Genomic DNA, 21807 nt, shown 5'->3' on the forward strand with positions numbered 1-21807 from the left:
CCTGCTTATCCCCTCCCCCCCAAGTGCTGGGATTAAAGGCATACACCACACCCAGATCTCTCTTGTTTTTTAAAAAAGGTCTGGTGGTGGCACATGCCTTTTATCTGACTTTTTTTTGTGGCACATGCCGTTAGTCCCAGCATTGGGAAGGCAAAAGTAGGCAAAGTGGTTCAGGGCCAGCCTGGTCTACATGGTAAAATATCAGTCTTGAAAAACAAACATTTATTGTGTGTTGGCTTGCTAACTTGGAAATGACAATAGCTTTCATTTGTGACAAGAGGGGAGTTAAGTACTCAGATTCTACTTAAATAACTCCTTTTATTTCTTTTATTTTTTTTACTATTTTGAGATGGAATCTTTATGTGACCCTGTTTGTCCTGGATCTCTCTTTGTAGATCAGGCTGGCCTTGAACTCACAGAAATCCACCTGCCTCTGCTTGTTGAGTGCTAAGATCAAAGACATAACCACCATGCCAGACTCTTACTTATTTTTATATAAAATTCTTGCTATTTAGTCCTTTTCTGGCCTAGAACTATGTATCCCAAGCTGGCCTGGAACTCACTGTAGTTCTCCTGCTTCAGCCTTCAAAGTGCTGTGATTATTGTTGCTCAACAGCAGGCCCAACTTTTTTTTGTTTTTCTTTTGGTGTTTGAGACAAAGTCTCTTTATTTAGTCCTGACCTGGAACTTGGTATGTAGACCAGGCTGGCTTGGAACTCACAGATATCCTCCTGCAATTCTTTCTCTCAAGTGCTGGAATTAAAGGCATGTGTGACCATGCCCTGCTAAAGTGCCCCACCCCCTCTTTTTCTTTTAGACAGTTCTCACTTTGTAGTCTACCAGGCGGCCCTTGAATTCACAGAGATCTGCCTGCCTCTTCCCTTCATGTCCCCAAGCTGGGATAAAGGCATGGACCACTGAGCCTGGCTATGCCCAGCTTTGTTGTTTGTGAAGTGGGATCTCTAGCTGACTTAGAACTCATGTAGCAATGTAGCACAGATTAGATCCTTCTGCCTCTCAGGATGGTGGAAATAGTAGAAATATGTGGTACCACAGCTTTTTCCCCTTTCTTCTTTTACCTCCCTTCTCTTTTTTCTTTCCCACCTTTCACTTCCTCTCCCCACTAGCTGCTTTTTTCCTTGCTCTTGCTCTCTTCCATCCCCCTCTCCCCAAATCTCCTTCCTCCCTCTCTCGGAATGTCTTCAGTAAGTTAAATTATTTTACAGTTTCACTGACACCCACTGTAGAGCATGTTTCTGCTGATCTGGGCATGGTGGTGCAGGCCATTATGTGGAAGGTGGACACAGGGTCTGGAGCTCAAGGTCACCATCACCTGCATGTCAGGCAGTCTAACTGCTTAAGACACTGCCTCAGAAACCAAAAAGGGTTAGGAAAAATTTCTGATGAATAATAGTCTACTCTATTATTTGTTCTTTGTGTTTTTTTTTTTTTTTTTTTTTTTTTTTTTTTTTTTTTTTTTTTTTTTTTTTTTTTTTTTTTTTTTTTTTTTTTTTTTTTTTTTTTTTTTAATTTTTTTGTGACAGGGTTTCTCTGTAGCTTTGGAAGCTGTCCTGGAACTTGCTCAGTAGACCAGGCTCGCCTCAAACTCACAGAGATCCTCCTGTCTCTGCCTCCCAAGTGCTGAGATTAAAGGCATGTGCCACCAATGCCCGGCTATTCTGTTATTTGTATGAGCAGTTTCACATAGTACAGGCTCTCCTTGGATTCACTGTATAACCTAGTCTGACCTTGCCTAGTTATCCAAGTGCTGGATAGAATTATAGGTGAGTACTGTAGGTCATTTTTTTAAATAAATTAGTAAGTACAGTTCAAAGTTTATTTATTTATTTATTTATTTAGTATGTATACAACATTCTGCTTCCATGTATATCTGCACACCAGAAGAGGGCACCAGATTTAATAATGGAAGTGAGTCACTATGTGGTTGCTGGGAATTGAACTCAGGACCTCTGGAAGAGCAGCCAGTGCTCTTAACTTCTGAGCTATCTCTCCAGCCCAAGTACTGTAGGTCTTTTAGGCATGCCCCACCCCCAACCCTCAGCACTGGAAAATAGATTTAGATCTTGTATGTTCTAGGCAAGTATTCTATCTTAGTCTGATATTCTGGTCTTATCTGTGGAGGCCAATTTTTTTATTGTTTTGTTTGGACTTGGAGTTTACTATGTAGCATACTCTGACCTTGAACTAGCAAGCTTCTAGTTTTGATAATCCTGCTTCAACCCCTGAAATCTAGAACCATAGGCATATGCTACCAGACTGAGCTTCTTGGGTACCTGTCTGTCTCTTGGGCTCTTTGTCTTTCTGCCATATGTCACGGACATTTTCTGTGATGGTTAAATGCATTAAGAACAGTTGCTGGGGGGCTGGAGAGATGGCTCAGAGGTTAAAAGCACCGACTGTTCTTCCAGAGGTCCTGAGTTCAATTCCCAGCAACCACATGGTGGCTCACAACCATCCGTTATGAGGTCTGATATACATGTGCAGATATACATGGAAGCAGAATGTTGTATACATAATAAATAAATAAATAAAGAAAGAACAGTTGTTGGTTGTGGTGGGACACACCTTTAATTTCAGCACTTGGAAGGCAGAGGCAGGCAGATCTCTTGAGTTCGAGGCCAGCCTGGTCTACAAAGTGAGTTCCAGGACAGACAGGGATAAACAGAGAAACCCTGTCTGGAAAATCAAAAGCACCCACCCACCCTACTCCCACCCCCCTCCCACCCCACCCCCACCCCACCAACAAAAAGATATACATAAGGCCCTGTAGGTGTGGAAAGGGAAGAAAGAACATGTAAAAAGTGCTGTTGGGTCAGCTGGTGAGAGCACTAGCCATGCAGGCCTAAGCACTCAAGTTTATCCCTGGATGTGGTGCCTGTTTTTGTAATTCTAGCAAGAAGTGGGTGGAGATAGAGTCAGGGAAGACGCATGAGCCAGGAGCTAGGAAGGTAAGCAGCATAGAGGCAGCAGGGAGACTGCCTCCAAAATAAATAAACAGATAAATAAAAGGCAAAGGCAATAACTAGTTTTTCAAGTTGTCCTCTGATATCTACATGAAATGATCAAGGTGAATACCCACATACACACAATAAATAAGTCAGTAAATTTTATTTTGAATGAGCTTTTTTAAAGAGTGCTATCCAAAAGGATTTGATAATTGTGCAAGAGGCAGTAAGTAGTTCATGACCATGTGTAGTTTGACTTAAATCTTGATCCTCACAGTGAGTTTGGTAGAGATATTGTGACTGTATTTATATATACTTAAGATTCTTTCTTTCTTTCTTTCTTTCTTTCTTTCTTTCTTTCTTTCTTTCTCTTTTTTTAAGCAGCAGCATCTGGAATCAAAAGAGCCACAGGATCTGAGGTGAGTTTTATATTGATTCATTGTTTGCTAAAAGTATAATTCTGGCATAGAAGAATATCTGTCCAGGTATGTTCAAACTTCTGACAGCACAGCACACTGCTGTCATCTACAGAGTTAATACTTGAGAACCATGTAACTGAGTCACAAAAAAAAAAGAAAGAAAGAAAGAAAGAAAAAGGACTGGAGACATGGCTCAGAGGTTAAGAGCACTGGCTGTTCTTTCATAGGTCCTGAGTTCAATTCCCAGCAACCACACTGTGGCTCACAACCATTTATAGTGGGTTCTGATGTTCTCTTCTGGCATAAAGGCATACATGAAGATAGAGTACTCACATATATAAAATAAGTACATCTTTTGGGGGGGTTTGAGACAAGGTGTCTCTAGCTTTGGAGCCTATCCTGGCACTCACTCTGGAGACCAGGCTGGCCTCGAACTCACAGAGATCTGCCTGCCTCTGCCTCCTGAGTGCTGGGATTAAAGGCGTGCGCCACGAACGCCCGGCTAGTACATCTTTTTTTAAAAATACTTTATTTAAATTTATTTTTATGTGCATTGGTGTAAGGATACCAGATCCCCAGGAACTGGAGTTACAGACAGGTGTGAGCTGCCATGTGGGTGCTGGAAGAGCAGGCACTGTTCTTAACCACTGAGCCATCTCTCCAGCCCAAATAAATACATCTTAAAGAAAATTGCAAAATATCTCATGGTATTTTAAGTAAGTTTATGGTTTTGTGTTGGGTTGTGGGGTAGAGGTGGCTATTATTTTCCCTTTGTTTATGTATTGGAGAGTTAGATAGGATCCGTGTGTGTGTGTGTGTGTGTGTGTGTGTGTGTGTGTGTGTGAGAGAGAGAGAGAGAGACAGACAGACAGACAGACAGACAGACAGACAGACAGACAGACAGACATATTTACTTGGCATGTTAATTCATTCAAAGAAAAATACATGCAACTGCATGAAATAGTCATAATCTCATATTTCTAAACACAGCAGTAGTAAAAAATAATTTCCAAATAATTGTAGACTAGACTACAGGATTTAGTACAAAAATCAACACTGTACAGAAAAGCTTGAGTTCCAACTTCACTGAATCCAGTAGTGAATGTGTTTCTTTACATTCCTCAGCTTCTTCCAAGTTTTTCACTTTCTGCATCTGTTGTATGACCTCTAACCTATGCTGGCAGTCTGGGACTTTCACAGGATCCCCTTCTGGTTTTTTTTTTTTTTTTTTTTTTTTTTTTTTTTTTTTTTTTTTGGCTTTTCAACTTTTCAAGACAGGGTTTCCCTGTGGCTTTGGAGGTTGACCTGGAACTAGCTCTTGTAGACCAGACTGGTCTCAAACTCACAGAGATCCACCTGCCTCTACCTCCTGGCAGTTTTATTTATCATGTATACAGTGGTCTGCCTACATGTATGCCTGCAGGCCAGAAGAGGGCACCAGACCTCATTATAAATGGATGTGAGCCACCATACAGTTGCTGGGAATTGAACTCAGGACCTATAGAAGAGCAGCCAGTGCTCTTAACCTCTGAGCCATCTCTCCAGCTCCCCCTTCTGTTTTTTAGTGCCAGAATTTTCACTATTCTGTTTTTACATTTTTAGTCTTGTTGCTTTCCTGCTTTCTCACATGCCATTTTTTCTTTGTCCAGTCACCAACTTGCTCTTGATCTTCCACATGTGAGAATCAACCATGTTTTCTTGAACGCTGTGGAAAAGACAGGATCCTTTTTGTGTAATGGGTGGGTGAGTGGGGGTGTCATGTTGCTGAGTATGAAATCCAGGGCCTCATGTGGTAGTTGAGCACTAGACAATTCTATTTTTGCATCTTTTTGGTCTACTAGAAATTAGAGGGCACATACTGTGTAGCCCAGCAGTGCTCAGGTTCATCTCCTCTCTCAGCCTCTGGAGCACTGAGAGTATGAATGCCACCATGCCTCACTACATCGCTATTTTTGTTGGGAATTTGTGAGTGTTTTGTTTTTTGGAGATATGGTTTCTTTCTGTAGCATTGGTGGTCTTGGAATTTACAGCGCAGACCAGGTTGACCTTGAACACTCAGTGATCTGCCTGCCTCTGCCTCTTGAGTGCCTGATTAAAGTGATGTGTCACCATACCTGGCTTTTTTGTTGCCTTGTTTGTTTGTTGTTTGTTTGAGACAGTTTCTGTGTGTAACAGCTCTGTCTGTTTTGGAACTCACTGTGTAGATCAGGCTGTCCTCAAACTCAGAGACCTGCCTGCCTCTGCCTCCATTGTTTTGGGATTAAAGGTGAGTGCCAACACTCCCTAGCTTTTTTTTTTTTTAATGGTATATATGTATGTTTGGTGTGTATACATGTGTGGGAACACTGTATTTGCATGTGTGTCTTTGTATACACGCACACTCAGTGTGGATGATCCTCCACCTTATATATTGAGGCAGAGTCTTTTGCTGAACCTGTAACTCAGCAGTTTGGCTAGTCAGCTAGCCAGTTTGATCTGGCGACCCTATCTCTCTGCCTCTCAAGTGCAGGATTAAAATGGGCTGCTATCTCTACCCATCTTTTACATGGGGATCCAAACACTGGTCTTCATGCTTAATCTGTGGGCTCTTTACTTGCTGAGCTTAAATCTGTGATACAATGATATCATATATACTGATTCATTTTATTTTATTTGTTTGTTTGTTTGTTTGTTGAGGCAGGGTTCCTCTGTGGCCCTGGCTGTCCTGAAACTCACTCTGTAGATCAGGCTGGCCTCAAACTCACAGCGATCCACCTGCCTCTGCCTCACGAGTGCTGGGAGTAAAGGTGTGTGCCACCATACCAGGCTATAATTTATTTTGATTGAGCATATCTTTTACTGGATTATTATTTATTTACTTACTTACTTTTGAGGAAGGTTCTCATTTAACCAACCCTGGCCTTCCACTGTGCTTTGTTTAAAGTTTGAGGTTGACTTCCCCCTCCTGAGTGTTAGTATTACAGGCATGCACCACCACACAGGCTTTGTGGTACTTCAGATGGAAGTTGGGGCTTCTCATAGACTGAGCAGGCACTCTACCAGGGGAGCTATATGCCTGATCCTTGTTTGTTTTGGGGGGACAGAATCTCACTCTGTACTCAGGCTAACCTGGTATATAGCATGAACTAATTTGTAACTTTGGGCAGTCCTCTTGCCTTAGCCTCCTAAATAGTGGGATTGCAGCTATGTTTGCACCCATCTTTCATGTGCAAAATATCTTCAGTTTGCTATCCTTTCCCCACATGGAGATTTCTTAGTCCCCCTCTTAGTTTTGTTTCACTGCTGTACTTGTGTCAAGGTTCAGAATAATGACCTGGCACTTTTTTTTTCTTTTTCTGAGATTTCAGGCTTTTTTCTTAGAATATCGTTCAAGGTCTTTGAGGTAATATGCTTCTTATTGTTTTGATTATTATTAGTTTAGATCTCATATAACTTCAGACTCACTATGTAATCAGGATTGGACTTGAAATGCTGGTCATCCCACCCACCCTCCAGCCTCCCAAGTACCGACTGGGCTTATAGGAGATCACTACTTTGCCCTTTTATTAAGGGCCTTGACTCTTGGGCCTTAAGGTTGTTTTTACCAGTCTTGTCCTCTGGTTCCCTAACTTGATGGATATTAATGACATGAGAATAACTTCATGTTTGTTACACTGGCATAACAACTCCTGGGAATAGCTAGTTAGAGTTTGCTCTGATGGTTTGTTCTTTTATTTCTGGAGCTGTTATGTGGGTGGAATACCAAGTCATACCATATTCTTGAGTATCTCTTTAAGGCTGGTGAAATGGTTCCTCCTTTAAAGCTTTTTTAATTTTTTTTAAAGATTTATTGCTGGGCTGTGGTGGCAAACACTTTTAATTCTCCCAGCACTTGGGGGCAGAGGCAGGTGGATCTCAGGGAGTTCAAGGCCAGCCTGGTCTACAAAATGAGTTCCAGGACAGCTAAGAACACAGCCAGTTACACAGAGAAACCCTGTCTTGAAAAACCATTTAAAAAAAAAAAAAAAAAAAAAAGATGTATTTATTATGTATAGAGTGTTCTGCCTGGGTGTATGCCTGTGTCCAGAAGAGGGCACCAGATCAGAGCAGTCCAGTGCTCTTAACCTCTGAGTCATCTCTCCAGCCCCAAAAGCTTTTATTTGTTTTTGTTTTTGTTTTGTTTTGTTTCATTTTGTTTCAAGGCCAGGTTTCTCTGTGTAACTGGCTGTGTTCTTAAACGATTCTTTATGAATTCTTTATGAATTCTTTATGAATTGTTCCTCTGTGGGACAGTCCTGGCTGTCCTGGAACTCGTTTTGTAGACCAGGCTGGCCTGGAACTCATAGAGATCAGACTGTCTCTGCCTCCTGAGTGCTGGGATTAAAGGCGTGCACCACCATGACTGGTTCTACTTTTTTTTTTAATTTTTTTTTAGATTTATGGATTTTTTACTTTCATGTATATGAATGTTTTGTCTACTTGTGTATATGTGTACCACATGTGTGCCTGGTACCCATGGAGGGACAAGGAAAGTTTGTATTTCTCTGGACTGGAGTAACAGATGGTTGTGGTTGTGAGTAGCCAGGTGGGTGCTGGGAATTTAACTCAGGTCCTCCCGTTTTTCGAGACAGGATTTCTCTGTGGCTTTGGAGACTGTCCTGGAACTAGCTCTTGTAGACCAGGCTGGTCTCGAACTCAGAGAGATCCGCCGAGTGCTGGGATTAAAGGCGTGCGCCACCAACGCCCGGCTTGCAGCCAGTGTTCTTAATCATTGAGACATCTCCCAATTTCCTGGTTTTTTGTTTTGGCGGGTGGGCAGTGGGATGATTGCTTACTTATATAAGTGTTTTGCCTTCATGTTTGTATGCCTGGTGCCCAAAGAACAGGAGATTGTAAGTTTGGGTCCTATCTAAGAGCAACAAGTGTTCTTAACTACTGAGCAATCTTTCCAGCCTCATTAATTTTTTTTTTAACATAGTATCACTAGAACTGTTTATATTATGTGTAAATGAGAAATTGCTATCATCTTTTTGGGCTTCTGATACTGTACCGCAGGTTAACATTTAGCTCACTGTGTACCCTAAGGTAACTTTGCACTAACAATCCTTTTAACTCATCCTCCCAAATGCTGGAGTTATAAGTATGTACCATTACCTGGCTGTTTATTAATCTTAATTTTCTTTTAGGGACCTTATGCCTCCGTCATGCCTATCAAGAAAATAGGCCACCGAAGTGTTGATCCCTCTGGAGAAACTACATATAAAAAGGTAAGTCTGGACAGACTGGATGGGACATGTTACTTCAGTAATATACCAAAGGCAATACTGTTACTGCGTTGAGTTTTTTGGTTGTTTGCTTTAAGATAGTGTCTCCTGGGTTGCCTGGAACTCACTATGTAGGTAAAGCTGGCCTTGAACTCCCTGTAGCTTTCTCCCTCAGCCTCCCAGGTGCCTAGATTATGGTATGAGCCACCATGCCTGACCAGCACTGTCCTTGATAATTTTTCTACAAAATATTCCATTTGTTTTTTTCTTGTTTTATTTGTTGGTTCGTGGTTTGGTTTTGCTTCCTGAGTGCTGGAATTAAAGGTGTGTACCAACACACCCAGCCCATTTACTGACAATGAACATAATTTAACTTGTATTTTAAAATTTAATTCATAAAGAATTGTTTTCTTTTGATATGTGTGATTAAAGGATACTTACTAATAAAAAAAATCTAATGTTGGTTGATACTGTCTTTTAGAAAAATTTTTTAAAGCCATGGCTATTCTCAAACTCACTATGTAGGTCAAGCCAGTTCTAACTCACAGAGAATCACCTGTCTCTGCCTCCCAAGTGCTGGGATTAAAGTTGTCTGCTACCATGTCCAACCATGATTGATATTTTCTTTGAGTGGAAGAAATTAGATTTTATTTTTAGATACAAATATATTGCTTAATCCTAAAAGGCCACCTTTTCCCTTGCCACAGGAAACCCAAGTTTTTGTTTTGTTGTGTTTCTCTCCTTTTTGAAAGTGGGTTGTTAATGCACCAAAGCTGATCCCAGACTCACTTATGTAGCAGAGGATGACCTTGAATTCCTGACCCTCCTTCCTTCCCTCTCCCAAGTTCTTGAAGATTACAGATAGCACCACATCTGCCTGGAACTATTTCTGCCCCCCCCCTTTTTTTTCTTTTTGTTTGTTTTTCAAGATAGGGTTTTTACTATTTAGCTCTGGCTGTCCTGGAACAAACTTTATAGACCAGTCTGGCTTCAAACTCACAGAGATCCGCCTTCCTCTGCCTCCTGAGTGCTGGGATTAAAGGTGTATGCTACCGCCTGCCTCTTCCCCCCCCTTTTTAAAGGCAGGGTCCCATAACGTAGTCCAGGCTGGCCTTGAACTTGCTATGTAAAGTTGGATCCCTTGGAGCTTGAATTACAGTCTGTTGTGATACCCTCTTATAAGGGTGCTTGAGACTGAACTCAGACTCAATTATGGCCTCTAATACATTTTCCCTCTGAAATTTTGCTGTTTTCACATTTCTCAGAATTATGTTGATAGTTTTTCTGTCCTTTTTTGACTCTTTTCCTTTATTCTTTTCTTTCCCCCCTAAGGATGGGTTTCTCTGTGTAGCCCTGGCTGTCCTGGAATTCAAGAGATCCGCCTGCCTCTGCCTCCCGAGTGCTGGAGCTTGAGTGCATCGCCACCTCCCGGCTAAATGGAGTAGTATTTTTAGCATTATGCATGTTTTGCCTTCATGTATGTCTGTGCATCACCTACAAGCCTGGTGCTCAAAGAGGCCAGAGAAGGTGTTGGACACCTTTGAAGTGGAGTTACAGACAGTTATGAGTCACCATGTAGGTGGCTGTGCTCTCTAGAAGAGCAGCCAGTGCTCTTAACTGCTGAGCTATTGTTTCAGCACATGCACACAGGTGTACACACACACACACACACACACTTTTTTCTTTTTACATGTTCTGATTTTAGTCTCTAGTTTCCAGTATTACCAAGCAAATTTGTATATATTAACAATGTTGATTTGCAAAGTGACTAAAAAGCAGTCTTCCAGTATCTTTTCTTCCACAAACACAACCAACTGTCTTCAGCCCCACGGAATCTGATTCCTTCTTCTGACCAGGTTGATGCACACATGTAGTGTACAGACAATCATGCAGTTAAAATGCCCACCATATACAAGTTGAATTTTTCATGTGTCCATGTTTTTTTGTGTGTGTGCGTGTGCGTGTGTGTGTGTCTGTAGTACTGCTGGCCTGGAACTCTATGTAGACCAACCTGGCCTCCAAATACACAAAGAGCCAGTCACCTGCTTCTGCCTCTCAAGTGCTGGAATTCCTGGCCAAGTTTTCTTTTCCAATTAAGAGGGTTTGTTTGTTTTTTGGTTTTTTACTACTTTAGTGTCCTTGAAATATTTGTCCTTCTTTCAGAGGATCAAAGTGTCTATAACTATACAGTCAAATCAGAATCTCTGTTAATTTTGTTATATACTTTATCAGATGAATCAAAAGTTTGGAGAGGCCCACCTACCCCCAGGGCAGGCAGTAGTAATATGGAGCTCTTTCCTGACTGAGGCCAACACAGATGGTCCTCCCTTGCTACTTTGAATCTTCCCTTTTCTCTTTTCTTTTTCTTTGATTTTTCAAGACAGGGTTTCTCTGTATTGTTTTGGAGCCTATCCTGACACTCGCTCTGTAGACCAGACCAGGTTGGCCTTGAACTCACAGAGTTCCGCCTGCCTCTGCCTCCCGAGTGCTGGGATTAAAGGCATGTGCTTCATCAATACCCAGCTAAATCTTCCCTTTTCTTAATCATTTTTAGGTTTAATTCCAATATAGAGCCTAAATTCTGTCTGAACTATTGGAAGGTCATTTGCTTTCAATGTTTCTTCTTACATTTCCATCATGAGTTTTGTGGGTTTGGTTGATTGGCTTGGTTTCCTAAGACCACATGTAGCCCAAGCTGACCTAAATTTGTAAATTTCTTGTCTTAATCACTTAAGTAGTGGCATTCCAGGTGTGTGCTTCCATTCACAGTTTTCTCCTTGGTGGTTAATCAGTATGGTCAGGCTTTTGTTTTGTTTTTTTTGTTTTGTTTTTTTTGTTTTTTCCTTTCAGGGAGTTCAGAATTGAAATATAGACAGGGTCTTTGTCTGGCCTTGAATGTAAGGCGGTTCTTCTGTGTTCAGGGATTATAGTCATGTGCCACCATACCTAGGCTTTGGTTAGACTTGATAACAGAACATTTTCTATAATTTCTTTACTGTTTCTTAGACAACTTCATCAGCCTTGAAAGGTGCCATCCAGTTAGGCATCACCCACACTGTGGGCAGCCTGAGTACGAAGCCAGAGCGAGATGTCCTCATGCAAGACTTCTACGTGGTGGAGAGTATCTTCTTTCCCAGGTACAGAAGTCAATTAATATTTAAGAGAGTATCCTAGACCTCAGAGCAATTTTGAGGTTTCTAGTCTGATTTAAACTTGTCAGTTCTTTTTTTTTTTTAAGATTTTATTTATTTATTATGTATACAGCTTTCTGCCTGCATGACCAGATCTCATTCAAGGTGGTTCTGAGCCACCATGTGGTTGCTGGGAATTGAACTCAGGACCTCTGGAATAACAGTCAGTGCTGTTAACCGCTGAGCCATCTCTCTAGCCCAACTTGTCAGTTCTTAACCTTGTTGTAAATAGTGTAAATGTGATTAGAGAGTTTATAGAGCAGACTTTGTCATATGCCTCTGGCCAATGGGATGTTGTATATAAAAGACAAGCAGACAGTTTATTTTGGCTAGGGAAATGGGTCAGCAGGTAAAGCCTAATGACCTGAGTTTGATCCCCAGGACCTCACATGCTGGTTATGATTGAATCCTGCAACTTTTCCTCTGACTTAACAATTAACAGTGTACCAAGGCATGTTTGCTTGGGTGTGCGTGCAGGCACGCACGCACGCACGCACGCGCACACACACTGAGTAAATGTAATCTAAAAAGTTTTCAGGTGGCTCAGTGGTTTAAAGCACTTGCTGCTCTTTCAAAAGACCTACGTTCATTTCCTGGCACCCACAGTTCAGCTCACAACCATTTGTAACTCCAGTTCCAAAGGATCTGGCACGTTCTTCTGGCCTCCAAAACCACCAGGCATGTATATGGTGCACAGACATGCATGCAGGCAAAACATTCATTCACCCGGAATTAGCTGTGTTTGGTGGTGCCTTTAACCCCAGCATTTGTGAGGCAGAAGCAAATTGATATCTATTTGTTAGAGGCCAGTCATAGCTACATAATGAGACCCTATCTCAAGCAAAAAGAAACAAAAAAAACCCTTTTAAATCACGTAATGCATCGACTAGGAGGCAGTGCAAGTCCTATGTTTCATTGATCTTCGTTGTGCCTTTGTCCCACAACTTGACTCTAATCATCACATCCCTGCTGTGTCTCTCAGAAGTATTGTGGGACATCCCTCTCAGCATCTGCCAGGTAGATTCCATGGGTGATGGGGTCTGACACTAAGGCTTCTTTATATTTAACCCCACAGTGAAGGGAGCAACCTCACACCGGCTCATCATTACAATGACTTTCGTTTCAAGACCTATGCACCTGTTGCCTTCCGTTACTTTAGAGAGCTATTTGGCATCCGGCCTGATGATTACTTGGTAAGTTTCTAATTGCAGAACCTGTGATTCTAAGATGAGAGGAATATTCCAAAAGGAATTTCCCTCTTCCACCATCTTGCTTTAGTGTTCATTACAATGGATGTGAATCTGTATCTAATTTCTATGTTGGTCAGGCCCTGGCACATCTGATTCTTAATGTGTTCTCTTATTTTCAGTACTCCCTTTGCAGTGAGCCATTGATTGAACTCTCCAACTCTGGAGCTAGTGGTTCCCTCTTCTATGTGTCCAGTGATGATGAATTCATCATTAAGACAGTCCAGCATAAAGAAGCAGAATTTCTGCAGAAGTTGCTTCCAGGGTACTACATGGTGAGTGGGGAGCCCTGGCAGGCTGTCCTTGGCAGTTCCAGTACTTGTCTTAATGTTGGCATTTGATCTTACTTAGAGGTAGAAGTCAAGACAGACTCTTTTTTTTTTTTTTTTTTTGGTGCTTCTGGTTTTTGAGACAATATCTTCCATGCTGGCCTTGAACTACCTTTTATCCAGCCTCTGCCTCCCAAGTACTGGTACCACCACCATGCTGGGTTTGAGTGGTGCTAAGCATTGAGCCCTAGGCTTTGTGAATGCTAAGCTGGTACTCTTTTATTGGATCTTCCTGTGTAGCCCAAAGCCAGTTTTGGATTCCTGAATCTCCTCCTTCTATCTTTGATTATAGGTGGTCACCACCTTGTTTGGATTATTGCTGTTTTCTCTTTAAACTCTCTTAGATATCATGAGAGATTATGAACATGTAGGCCAACACATATTACCTAAATCACCTGTAAAGCAGAGGAACAATAGACAATAACTTTTGCCTTGAGTTTTACTGAAAATCAGCTAACCTGTTTTACCACTTCTTACTTTTATTTATGTCTTAGAATCTTAATCAAAACCCTCGAACTTTGCTGCCTAAGTTCTATGGACTGTACTGTGTGCAAGCAGGCGGCAAGAACATACGAATCGTGGTGATGAACAATCTCTTACCTCGGTCAGTCAAAATGCATATGAAATATGACCTGAAGGGTTCAACTTATAAACGGCGGGCTTCTCAGAAAGAACGAGAGAAACTTCTCCCCACCTTTAAAGACCTGGACTTCCTACAAGATATCCCTGACGGTCTTTTTTTAGATGCTGACATGTACAGTGCTCTGTGTAAGACTCTGCAACGTGACTGTTTGGTGAGTTGCTATATTTTCCTTTCTTTCAGACACAGAAATCATTTTCATTGGTGATTCTCTGGCATTTAGTGTATGGGAGCTGGAACTCAGATCATTAGCTCCCTGTGTCCTGGGCTGCTTTTGTTTGTTTGTTTGTTTATTTTAGGGAGTGTGTTTATGTGTGTGAGGGGTACAGTTGCTCTTTGTTGTGTACAGCACAGGTGCTCTCACTTATGTATGAGAATATACTTGCCTGTGTGTGACTTGTAGAGGCCAGAGGTCAGCATTGGGTTTCTTCCTTGTGGCACTCCACCTTACTTTCTGAGATAGAGCCTCTCACTGAACCTGGAGCTCCCCATTTCATATAAACTGGCTGACCAAGTTACAGATGTGCACTGTCATGCCCTGATTTTATGTGGGTGCTGGGAACCCACACTCAACTCCACATGTTTGTGCAGCAAGCACTTTTCCCCCTGAGCCTCTTCCCCACCCCCCAGATTGCAGTTTAGATGGCTTTTACATTTCCTCATTGCTGGTCCTTTACAGACTTGCTTTTGTCTTTTACCCTCCCCACCTGGGCTACATTTCCTTGTTGAGCTAGCTTAGCATTCATAGGAAAACTCTTAACTTTGCTGTACTACAGAGCCATTATTCCTTAGATTCTGGTCTTGCCTGCCAAATGCAAAGCTATATCTTGGCAGTGCTGTTGCTGTTGTTGAACACTACACAACTGTACACTGCTGATTGGTGATATTCTAAACCAGCGGTTCTCACCCTTCCTAAGGCTTCAGCCCTTTAATACGGTTCCTCATGTTGTGGTGACTCCATCCATGAAAATATTCTTGTTGCTGATTCATAACTGTAATTTTGCTGGTTAAGAATTGTAAGTATCGGGCTCAGAGGTTAAGAGCACTGACTGCTCTTCCAGAGGTCCCGAGTTCAATTCCCAGCAACCACATGGTGACTCACAACCATCTGTTATGAGATCTGGTGCCCTCTTCTGGTGTGCAGATATACATGGAAGCAGAATGTTGTATGCATAATAAATAAATAAAATCTTTAAAAAAAAAAAAAAAAGAATTGTAAGTATCTTAGGTGACTCCTGTGAAAAGGTCCTTTTCCTAAAGAGGTTGAGAGCCACAGGTTGAGAAACACTTGTCGAGACCATCAGTATTACACATTCCATTTCCTGTTCATTGCCTCTGACCTGCAGCGGATCCTTTTGACTCTGCTTCCCTAGTTTGGGGATTACAAATAAATGCCCTTATACCCACCTTTCAATAACCCTCCCTCCCCTTTGGTTTTTTGAGGTGGGGGTTTTTCTGTGTAGCCTTGGCTGTCCTGGAACTCACTCTGTAGACCAGGCTGACCTTGTACTCAGAGATCTGCCTGCCTCTGCCTCCCGAGTGCTGGTATAAAAGATGTGTGCTGCTTCTCCCATCCATGGTGATCTGTTTTAGCCTTCTCTGTGTTCTTCTATCATGTAAACATATGTGCTGTATTGCTGTATTGTGCTTATTTTTATATTTGTATTTGGTAAATGTTGAACTAAATTGAAGCTGATTCCATAAAGTCCTGCCACAGATCTGCTCTGACACAGATCGGTCACATAGTGTACTTTTTTCCCCTTGTTTTTGAGATTGGGTCTCAGGTAGCCCTAGCTATTCTTGTCTTCCCTATGTAGCTATGGTCGATCTTAAATTCCTGATCCTGTCTTCATCTCCCAAGTTCTGGGATTGCAGGCTTATGCTACCATGCTCATTTTCTGCAGTGCTGGGAATGGGACTTAGATAAGATCCCAATCTGTTGTCACAGACTCTACAGTACAGATATATAGTCCTTTGTAGGGTCTTAGCCCAACCACAGAAGGCTGAGCTGGGTCCCAGGAAGGGTAAGTGCTTGCTTACCTCTTCCCTAGCCTCCCAGGATCCTAGGGACAATCAGACGCAGCAGGGAGTCTAGTCAAGCAGGAACTTGACTAGAAGCAAGAATGTTTTAAAGCAAAAACCATGAGGGAGGGGGCGCATGGACAGCCAGCCAATGGTTTTAAAGGTCAGCCTATCATGCGCCTAGATGCCCTATGCTTTACCTAGTGAACACAAGCCGTTCATGCAGTGACCTTATCTGGTTCCAACTTGGCAACCAATCACCCTTTTTTGTAAACATCTCAGGACTCGCCCTCCTGACTTTCCCTCGGTGCATAGAACTGGCTCCTGTGCCCTTCAGTCCTTGTTTATATGAAAAGACACTGTTCTTTTAAGTGACAAAATGGACTCAAAAAATAAGTTGCATTGGCTACTCTGGTGTCTCAGGCCTATAATTCCAATTGTGTAGAACTTGGTGAGACTATATCTCAAAATTTAAAGGGTAAAGGGAGGCTGGGGGTGTAGCTTATATGCCAGAGACCTGTATTCAATCTCCAGTACTGTAAAAAATAGTTGCATTATATAGTTAGGTTATAAAGTGGTGAGAACTTGAAAAACATCCTGACACCTCTCAAACTTTGTTCATGTTGTCCTCTCTTCCCTTTAGGTGCTACAGAGCTTCAAGATAATGGACTATAGCCTCCTGATGTCAATCCACAACATAGATCATGCACAACGAGAGCCCATAAACAATGAAGCACAACACGCAGTTGACACGCGAAGACCAGCCCCACAGAAGGCTCTCTATTCTACAGCCATGGAATCCATCCAGGGCGAGGCTCGACGGGGTGGCACTGTGGAGACTGAGGACCAGTGAGTGGGCTTGGGACCAACAGCTGCCACACATACTCTCTCTAACAGTACTTTTTCCTAAAGGCACCTGGCTTCCGGAAAAGAGTATCCTTGATCTTGTAGTGAGGCCAACAGCATTAACACTCATGCGGCCATTGGCCATTCTTTTATAAGAGTGTAAGGGGGGAAAGTCAAAGAATAGAAGAGGAAAGGAAAATATGTGAGTTTGCAGTACATCTGGGAAAGAGTTGTCTAAGATGAAAATATTAACACTTAGAAGCTGTGGTGAGCATCTGTAAATCATGCTAGTTTGTTGGCTCCCCCTCTCCTCCCCAGACACGGTTTCCCTTTGGCTGTCCTGGAACTCTCTGTGTAGACCAGGCTGGCCTCAAACAGAGATTCCCCTGCCTCCTCTGGGATTAAAGGTGTGTGCCACCAGCAGCTGGCTCACATTAGAACTTTTATCACAGCTTACTGTAGGCTTCTGTGTGAAAGACCTCTTACTGCCTTGGGTTTATCCAATGACTATGGTTACTAAAAGTTTCAGATGATTCATTTTTAGGCGTATTATAACATGACTGCCAAGAAAGGTATCTTAGTGGAAACAAATGAAGACACAAAAGTACCAGCATGTTTGTTTTTACTTGGGGACTAGTCCCATAATTGCTGAGTAGCCATGCTTTCAGTCTCTTTGATGGAGCTATGTGAGAGAGAAGTATGAGGAGATTATCATACATGTCCAGAGGGGTCTTAGTCTGGAGGGTGAGTCACTCATATTTAGCTTTTAGTTCCATGTTCAGGTTTGACCAGAGGCTAGGAGACATCTCTACTGGCTAGTTTTATGAACAGATTTTTCTAACTCTTTTCCTTTTCTTTTCCCTAGCATGGGTGGCATCCCTGCCCGGAATAACAAAGGGGAAAGGCTCCTGCTTTATATTGGCATCATTGATATTCTGCAGTCTTACAGGTAAGGGACAAGGGGACCACAGATTGGGGTCGCTCGAGGTTCTTTATTTTTTTACACCTTCTTTAGTTTTTTTTCTTCTCTTTGTAGCTTTGGCTGCCCTGGAACTCATTCTGTAGACCAGGCTGGCCTCGAACTCACAGACATTCACTGGCCTCAGCCTTCCTTTTTTATTTATTTATTTATTTATTTATTTATTTATTTATTTATTTATTTTTCTGTTTTCATTTTATAAATGTGTTTTGACTTTGTCTACGTATGTGTACCACTTGAATGTCTGGTGCCCATGGAGGTCAGAGAAAGGTGGATCCTCTAGGACTGGAGTTACGGATGATTGTAAGTCACCTTGTGGGTGCCGGGAACTGAACCCAGATCCTCTGCAAGAACAACTAGTGCTCTTAACTGCTGAGTCATCTCTCCAGTCCCCAGCATACTTCTTTTAAATGTGTGGGTTGGTTTTTTTTTTTTTTTTTTTTCCCCTTGAGACAGCGCTTCACTGTGTAGTCCTGGCTGTCCTGGAACTCGCTCTGTAGACCAGGCTGGCCTCAAACTCAGAGATCAGCTTGCCTCTGCCTCCTGACTGTGTGCACCATTACCACCAGGCTTAGATGTTCTTTGTGAAGTTCTTTATGATGCAAGAACAGTGAGTCGCAGTCTGGTTACCTATAGATTTTAAGTGCTATCCCCTGGTTTTTCTGACTCAACTGCCTCTTCAATGTGATACATACCTTTTGTGGAATACTGAGTCAGTCCTCAGATGCATGGGGCGGAATGCTCCATCTGCCTTGACTCTGAGAAACCTGTGAGCTGAGTCATCCTCCATATGGGGAGAAAACTGGAAGCACATTCTCATTTCCTCAAAGGAAAAATAAGATCTCTGTGTTATGTAAAAATGACCAGCCTGTGGAACTAAGGCAGTGGAGTGGAGATGAGGGAGTATCTATCGTTGCTGACACATTGCAGGTACTAAAGTGGAATAGCTATTCAATATTTGATGTACTGATTATTACCATTGAAATTTTTGTTTATTTATTTGTTTGTTTGTTTGTTTGTTGTGTGTGTGTCTTTATGCTACAGTGGGCATGTGGAGTTCAGAGGATAACTTGTGGGAGTCGGTTCTCTCCACCTTGTGGATTCTGGGGATTAAACTCAGATCATCAGACTTGGTAGCAAGCACCTTTATGCACTGAGCCATCTCACCAGCCCTCTTACACAAGTGTAGCTATACTTTCTCAGCTTTAACCTATTATTCCTTCAGCTTTCTTTTCTTTTTCTCTTCTGGTTTGTTGTTTGTTGGAGTTTTATTTTTCAAACAAGATCTCTCATTGCAGCCTAGGCAGACCTGGAACTCATGGCAATCCTCCAGCTCCAATCTCCCAAGTGCTTAGTTACAGTGTGTTCTACTACTTAGCCTACTTTCCATACAATTCATTAATGTTGTTTTGCTTTGCTCTGCTTTTCTAGCAATTAAACCCAGGACCTCATACATGTAGGCAAGTGTTTCATCACTGAACTGTCCTTCTCAATTAATTGACTTAGCTAGAAGCAGGATTGGCTTCCAGGTGGAATAAGCACTACCATGGCAGTTCTTCAGAAATCCAGTATACCACAGTGGATGCATTCGCCCAGTGTTTATCTGTTTAAGGTTTTCCGGTATTTTGGCCTTTTTTAGCCCTCTAAAATAAATAATTATAATGGGCTTTCATTTAAAAACAATGTGTGATAGCTATTTTTCTTGGCAGGTTTGTTAAGAAGTTAGAGCACTCTTGGAAAGCACTGGTACATGATGGGGTGAGTATAGAAGTCAGCTAAAGGCCTCCTCCCACCTCTCCATTTCTTGCCATTTGCCTCCTCCTATGTATTATTCATTTTATTTCTGGGTTTCACACTTCTGGTACAGTTTCAGTGTAAGGGAACATGGTCATTGGATGACACAGCCTCTTGCTGGGCCTTTCTGTGTAACTCTGTAGTCATCTCTTCTGTTCAACAGGACACAGTATCAGTGCATCGTCCTGGCTTCTATGCTGAACGGTTCCAGCGCTTCATGTGCAACACAGTGTTCAAGAAGATTCCCTGTAAGTGGCTTCTGCCAGATGACCCCCCAGTGGCTCCCTTACCCCAAGAGATGGTGGGCAGGACACCTCTGTCAGGGAGCTGCCAAGGCCAGAGGCCTCTTCTGCTCTTCCTACATCCTGTGAGCGCTGCTTCTCGTCCTTGTGTCAGTCACTGTCTGTCCCAGTCGTTTCCGAGTTGCTGCTCCCCCCTGGCTCTCCCTACATGTGTCGTCGAGGTGAGGGCCATTTCTGGGGAATTGGTGGGGACTGGAAAAAAAAATGTGTAGCTATCGTTATAGACTTTGTGACACAGGCTTAGGTGTCTAAAAGCAGACACTTGTATAGAAAGATCAGGCAAAGCTGTTAACAGTGTTACCGATCCTTCCAAGAGTTAGGTTGGTTCAAGTGGTTGAAGCCTTGCTGATGCCTGTGGATGGAGTTTTTAGTTTTTTCCCAAACTTTCTTGATACAGAAGTGTCAGCATTCCTTTTCAAACTTTCTGTGTTTTAACACTGGCAGATTCAAGGTCATCCTTCTCCTTTGCTGTCATCATAGGCATCAGTTGTTTCTCGCTGAGGTGAAGAAAACATAGACATCACAGACAGGCTGTGAGGCATAGAGATCTGTTTTCAGTGTGAAGCACCAATGTAAATTACAGTGCTGTATGCAGCTCTACTAAAAGGATAGAGACACGTTGTCTGTAGCTTTTACTGGGTAATGTTAATAAAGAACAGCATACTCCATCAGTGAAAGCCTAGCAGAAGGCTGAGTTTGTCGCTTTCGTCTTAAGTTTTCTATTTCTTTCCCAAGTGAGATGACTTAACTCTTCTCTGAGTAGTACCTTTAGGCTACCTTTTCTGACATTAACCCATTTCTGCCTTTGCTTCAGAACAACTTTGTGTATGTGTTGGGAATACTAGCAATTGGTGTCTGTCTTGGTGATGGTTTCTGAGGTGGGTGCTAAGTAGGCTCTCTCTTTCCCTTTTGAAGTGAAGCCTTCTCCTTCCAAAAAGTTTCGGTCTGGCTCGTCTTTCTCTCGGCGATCAGGCCCCAGCGGCAACTCCTGCATTACTTACCAGCCATCGGTCTCTGGGGAACACAGAGCACAAGTGACAACCAAGGCGGAAGTGGAGCCAGGTCAGCGCCAGGGCTGGGGTCCCCTTGCATTTGGACACTCCCGCCCTTTTTTTGAGTTCCTATGTTCTCTGGCCAGGACCTCTACTCCCTGTTTCTATACAGTAAAAACTAACTTGCTAACTTGTCTTGGGTTTTTTGTTTTTTGTCGTGTTCCTCCCCCGCCCCCCAGACAGGGTTCTCTGTGTAGCCGTGGCTGTCCTGGAACTCACTCTATAGGCAAGGCTGGCCTCAAACTCAGAGATCCTCCTGCCTCTGCCTCCCAAGTGTTGGGACCAAAGGCGTGCACCACCATGCCCAGCTGTTTGTTTGGAGATAGGGTCTCACTATGTAGCCCAGGCTCTCCTGGAAGTCACTGTGTTTGTAGCCAAGCTGCCTTCAACCTCATGACCCACCTTTCTCAGCCTCCTAAGACTGGGATTGCAGGGATGAGTCACCATGCCCCTCCAGTCACTACACATTCTCTGTGTTTCCCAGAGCATACTATTCTTCACTTATTGAGTCATTCATTCCTTATTGATTGATTTTCTTTTTTTCCAGATGTACACCTTGGGCGTCCTGATGTCTTGCCTCAGACTCCACCTTTGGAGGAAATCAGTGAAGGCTCACCTGTTCCTGGCCCCAGTTTCTCACCTGTAGTTGGAGAGCCTTTGCAAATACTAAATTTGAGGTTGGTTTCTTGGCCCATTTCTCTGTAATCTTTTTCAGGTCCTCAGAAATCTTCATTTTGATGTTTTTCAAGAGTCTATGCTGGGCCGGGCGTTTGGTGG

General features: G+C 42.6%; 1 protein-coding gene across 4 annotated transcripts in view; it reads left to right on the forward strand.

Annotated features, from left to right (window-relative positions):
* Pip5k1a (phosphatidylinositol-4-phosphate 5-kinase type 1 alpha) overlaps positions 1-21807 on the forward strand; it is a 43679-nt gene that overhangs the window by 14616 nt on the left and 7256 nt on the right. Inside the window, exons 2-13 of one of the 4 annotated variants that reach the window (XM_027393566.2) lie at positions 3348-3385; positions 8551-8631; positions 11635-11765; positions 12895-13012; positions 13189-13341; positions 13890-14189; positions 16701-16906; positions 17769-17852; positions 19592-19640; positions 19840-19924; positions 20894-21040; positions 21578-21707. In XM_027393566.2, coding sequence (XP_027249367.1) covers positions 3348-3385; positions 8551-8631; positions 11635-11765; positions 12895-13012; positions 13189-13341; positions 13890-14189; positions 16701-16906; positions 17769-17852; positions 19592-19640; positions 19840-19924; positions 20894-21040; positions 21578-21707 — 1522 coding nt within the window. The remainder of the gene's footprint in view (positions 1-3347; positions 3386-8550; positions 8632-11634; positions 11766-12894; positions 13013-13188; positions 13342-13889; positions 14190-16700; positions 16907-17768; positions 17853-19591; positions 19641-19839; positions 19925-20893; positions 21041-21577; positions 21708-21807) is intronic. The other 3 variants (XM_027393567.2, XM_035450386.1, XM_035450385.1) reach the window with 3 other exon arrangements.

This window comes from Cricetulus griseus (genome assembly GCF_003668045.3).
Source record: "Cricetulus griseus strain 17A/GY chromosome 1 unlocalized genomic scaffold, alternate assembly CriGri-PICRH-1.0 chr1_0, whole genome shotgun sequence".
NCBI lineage: Eukaryota > Metazoa > Chordata > Mammalia > Rodentia > Cricetidae > Cricetulus > Cricetulus griseus.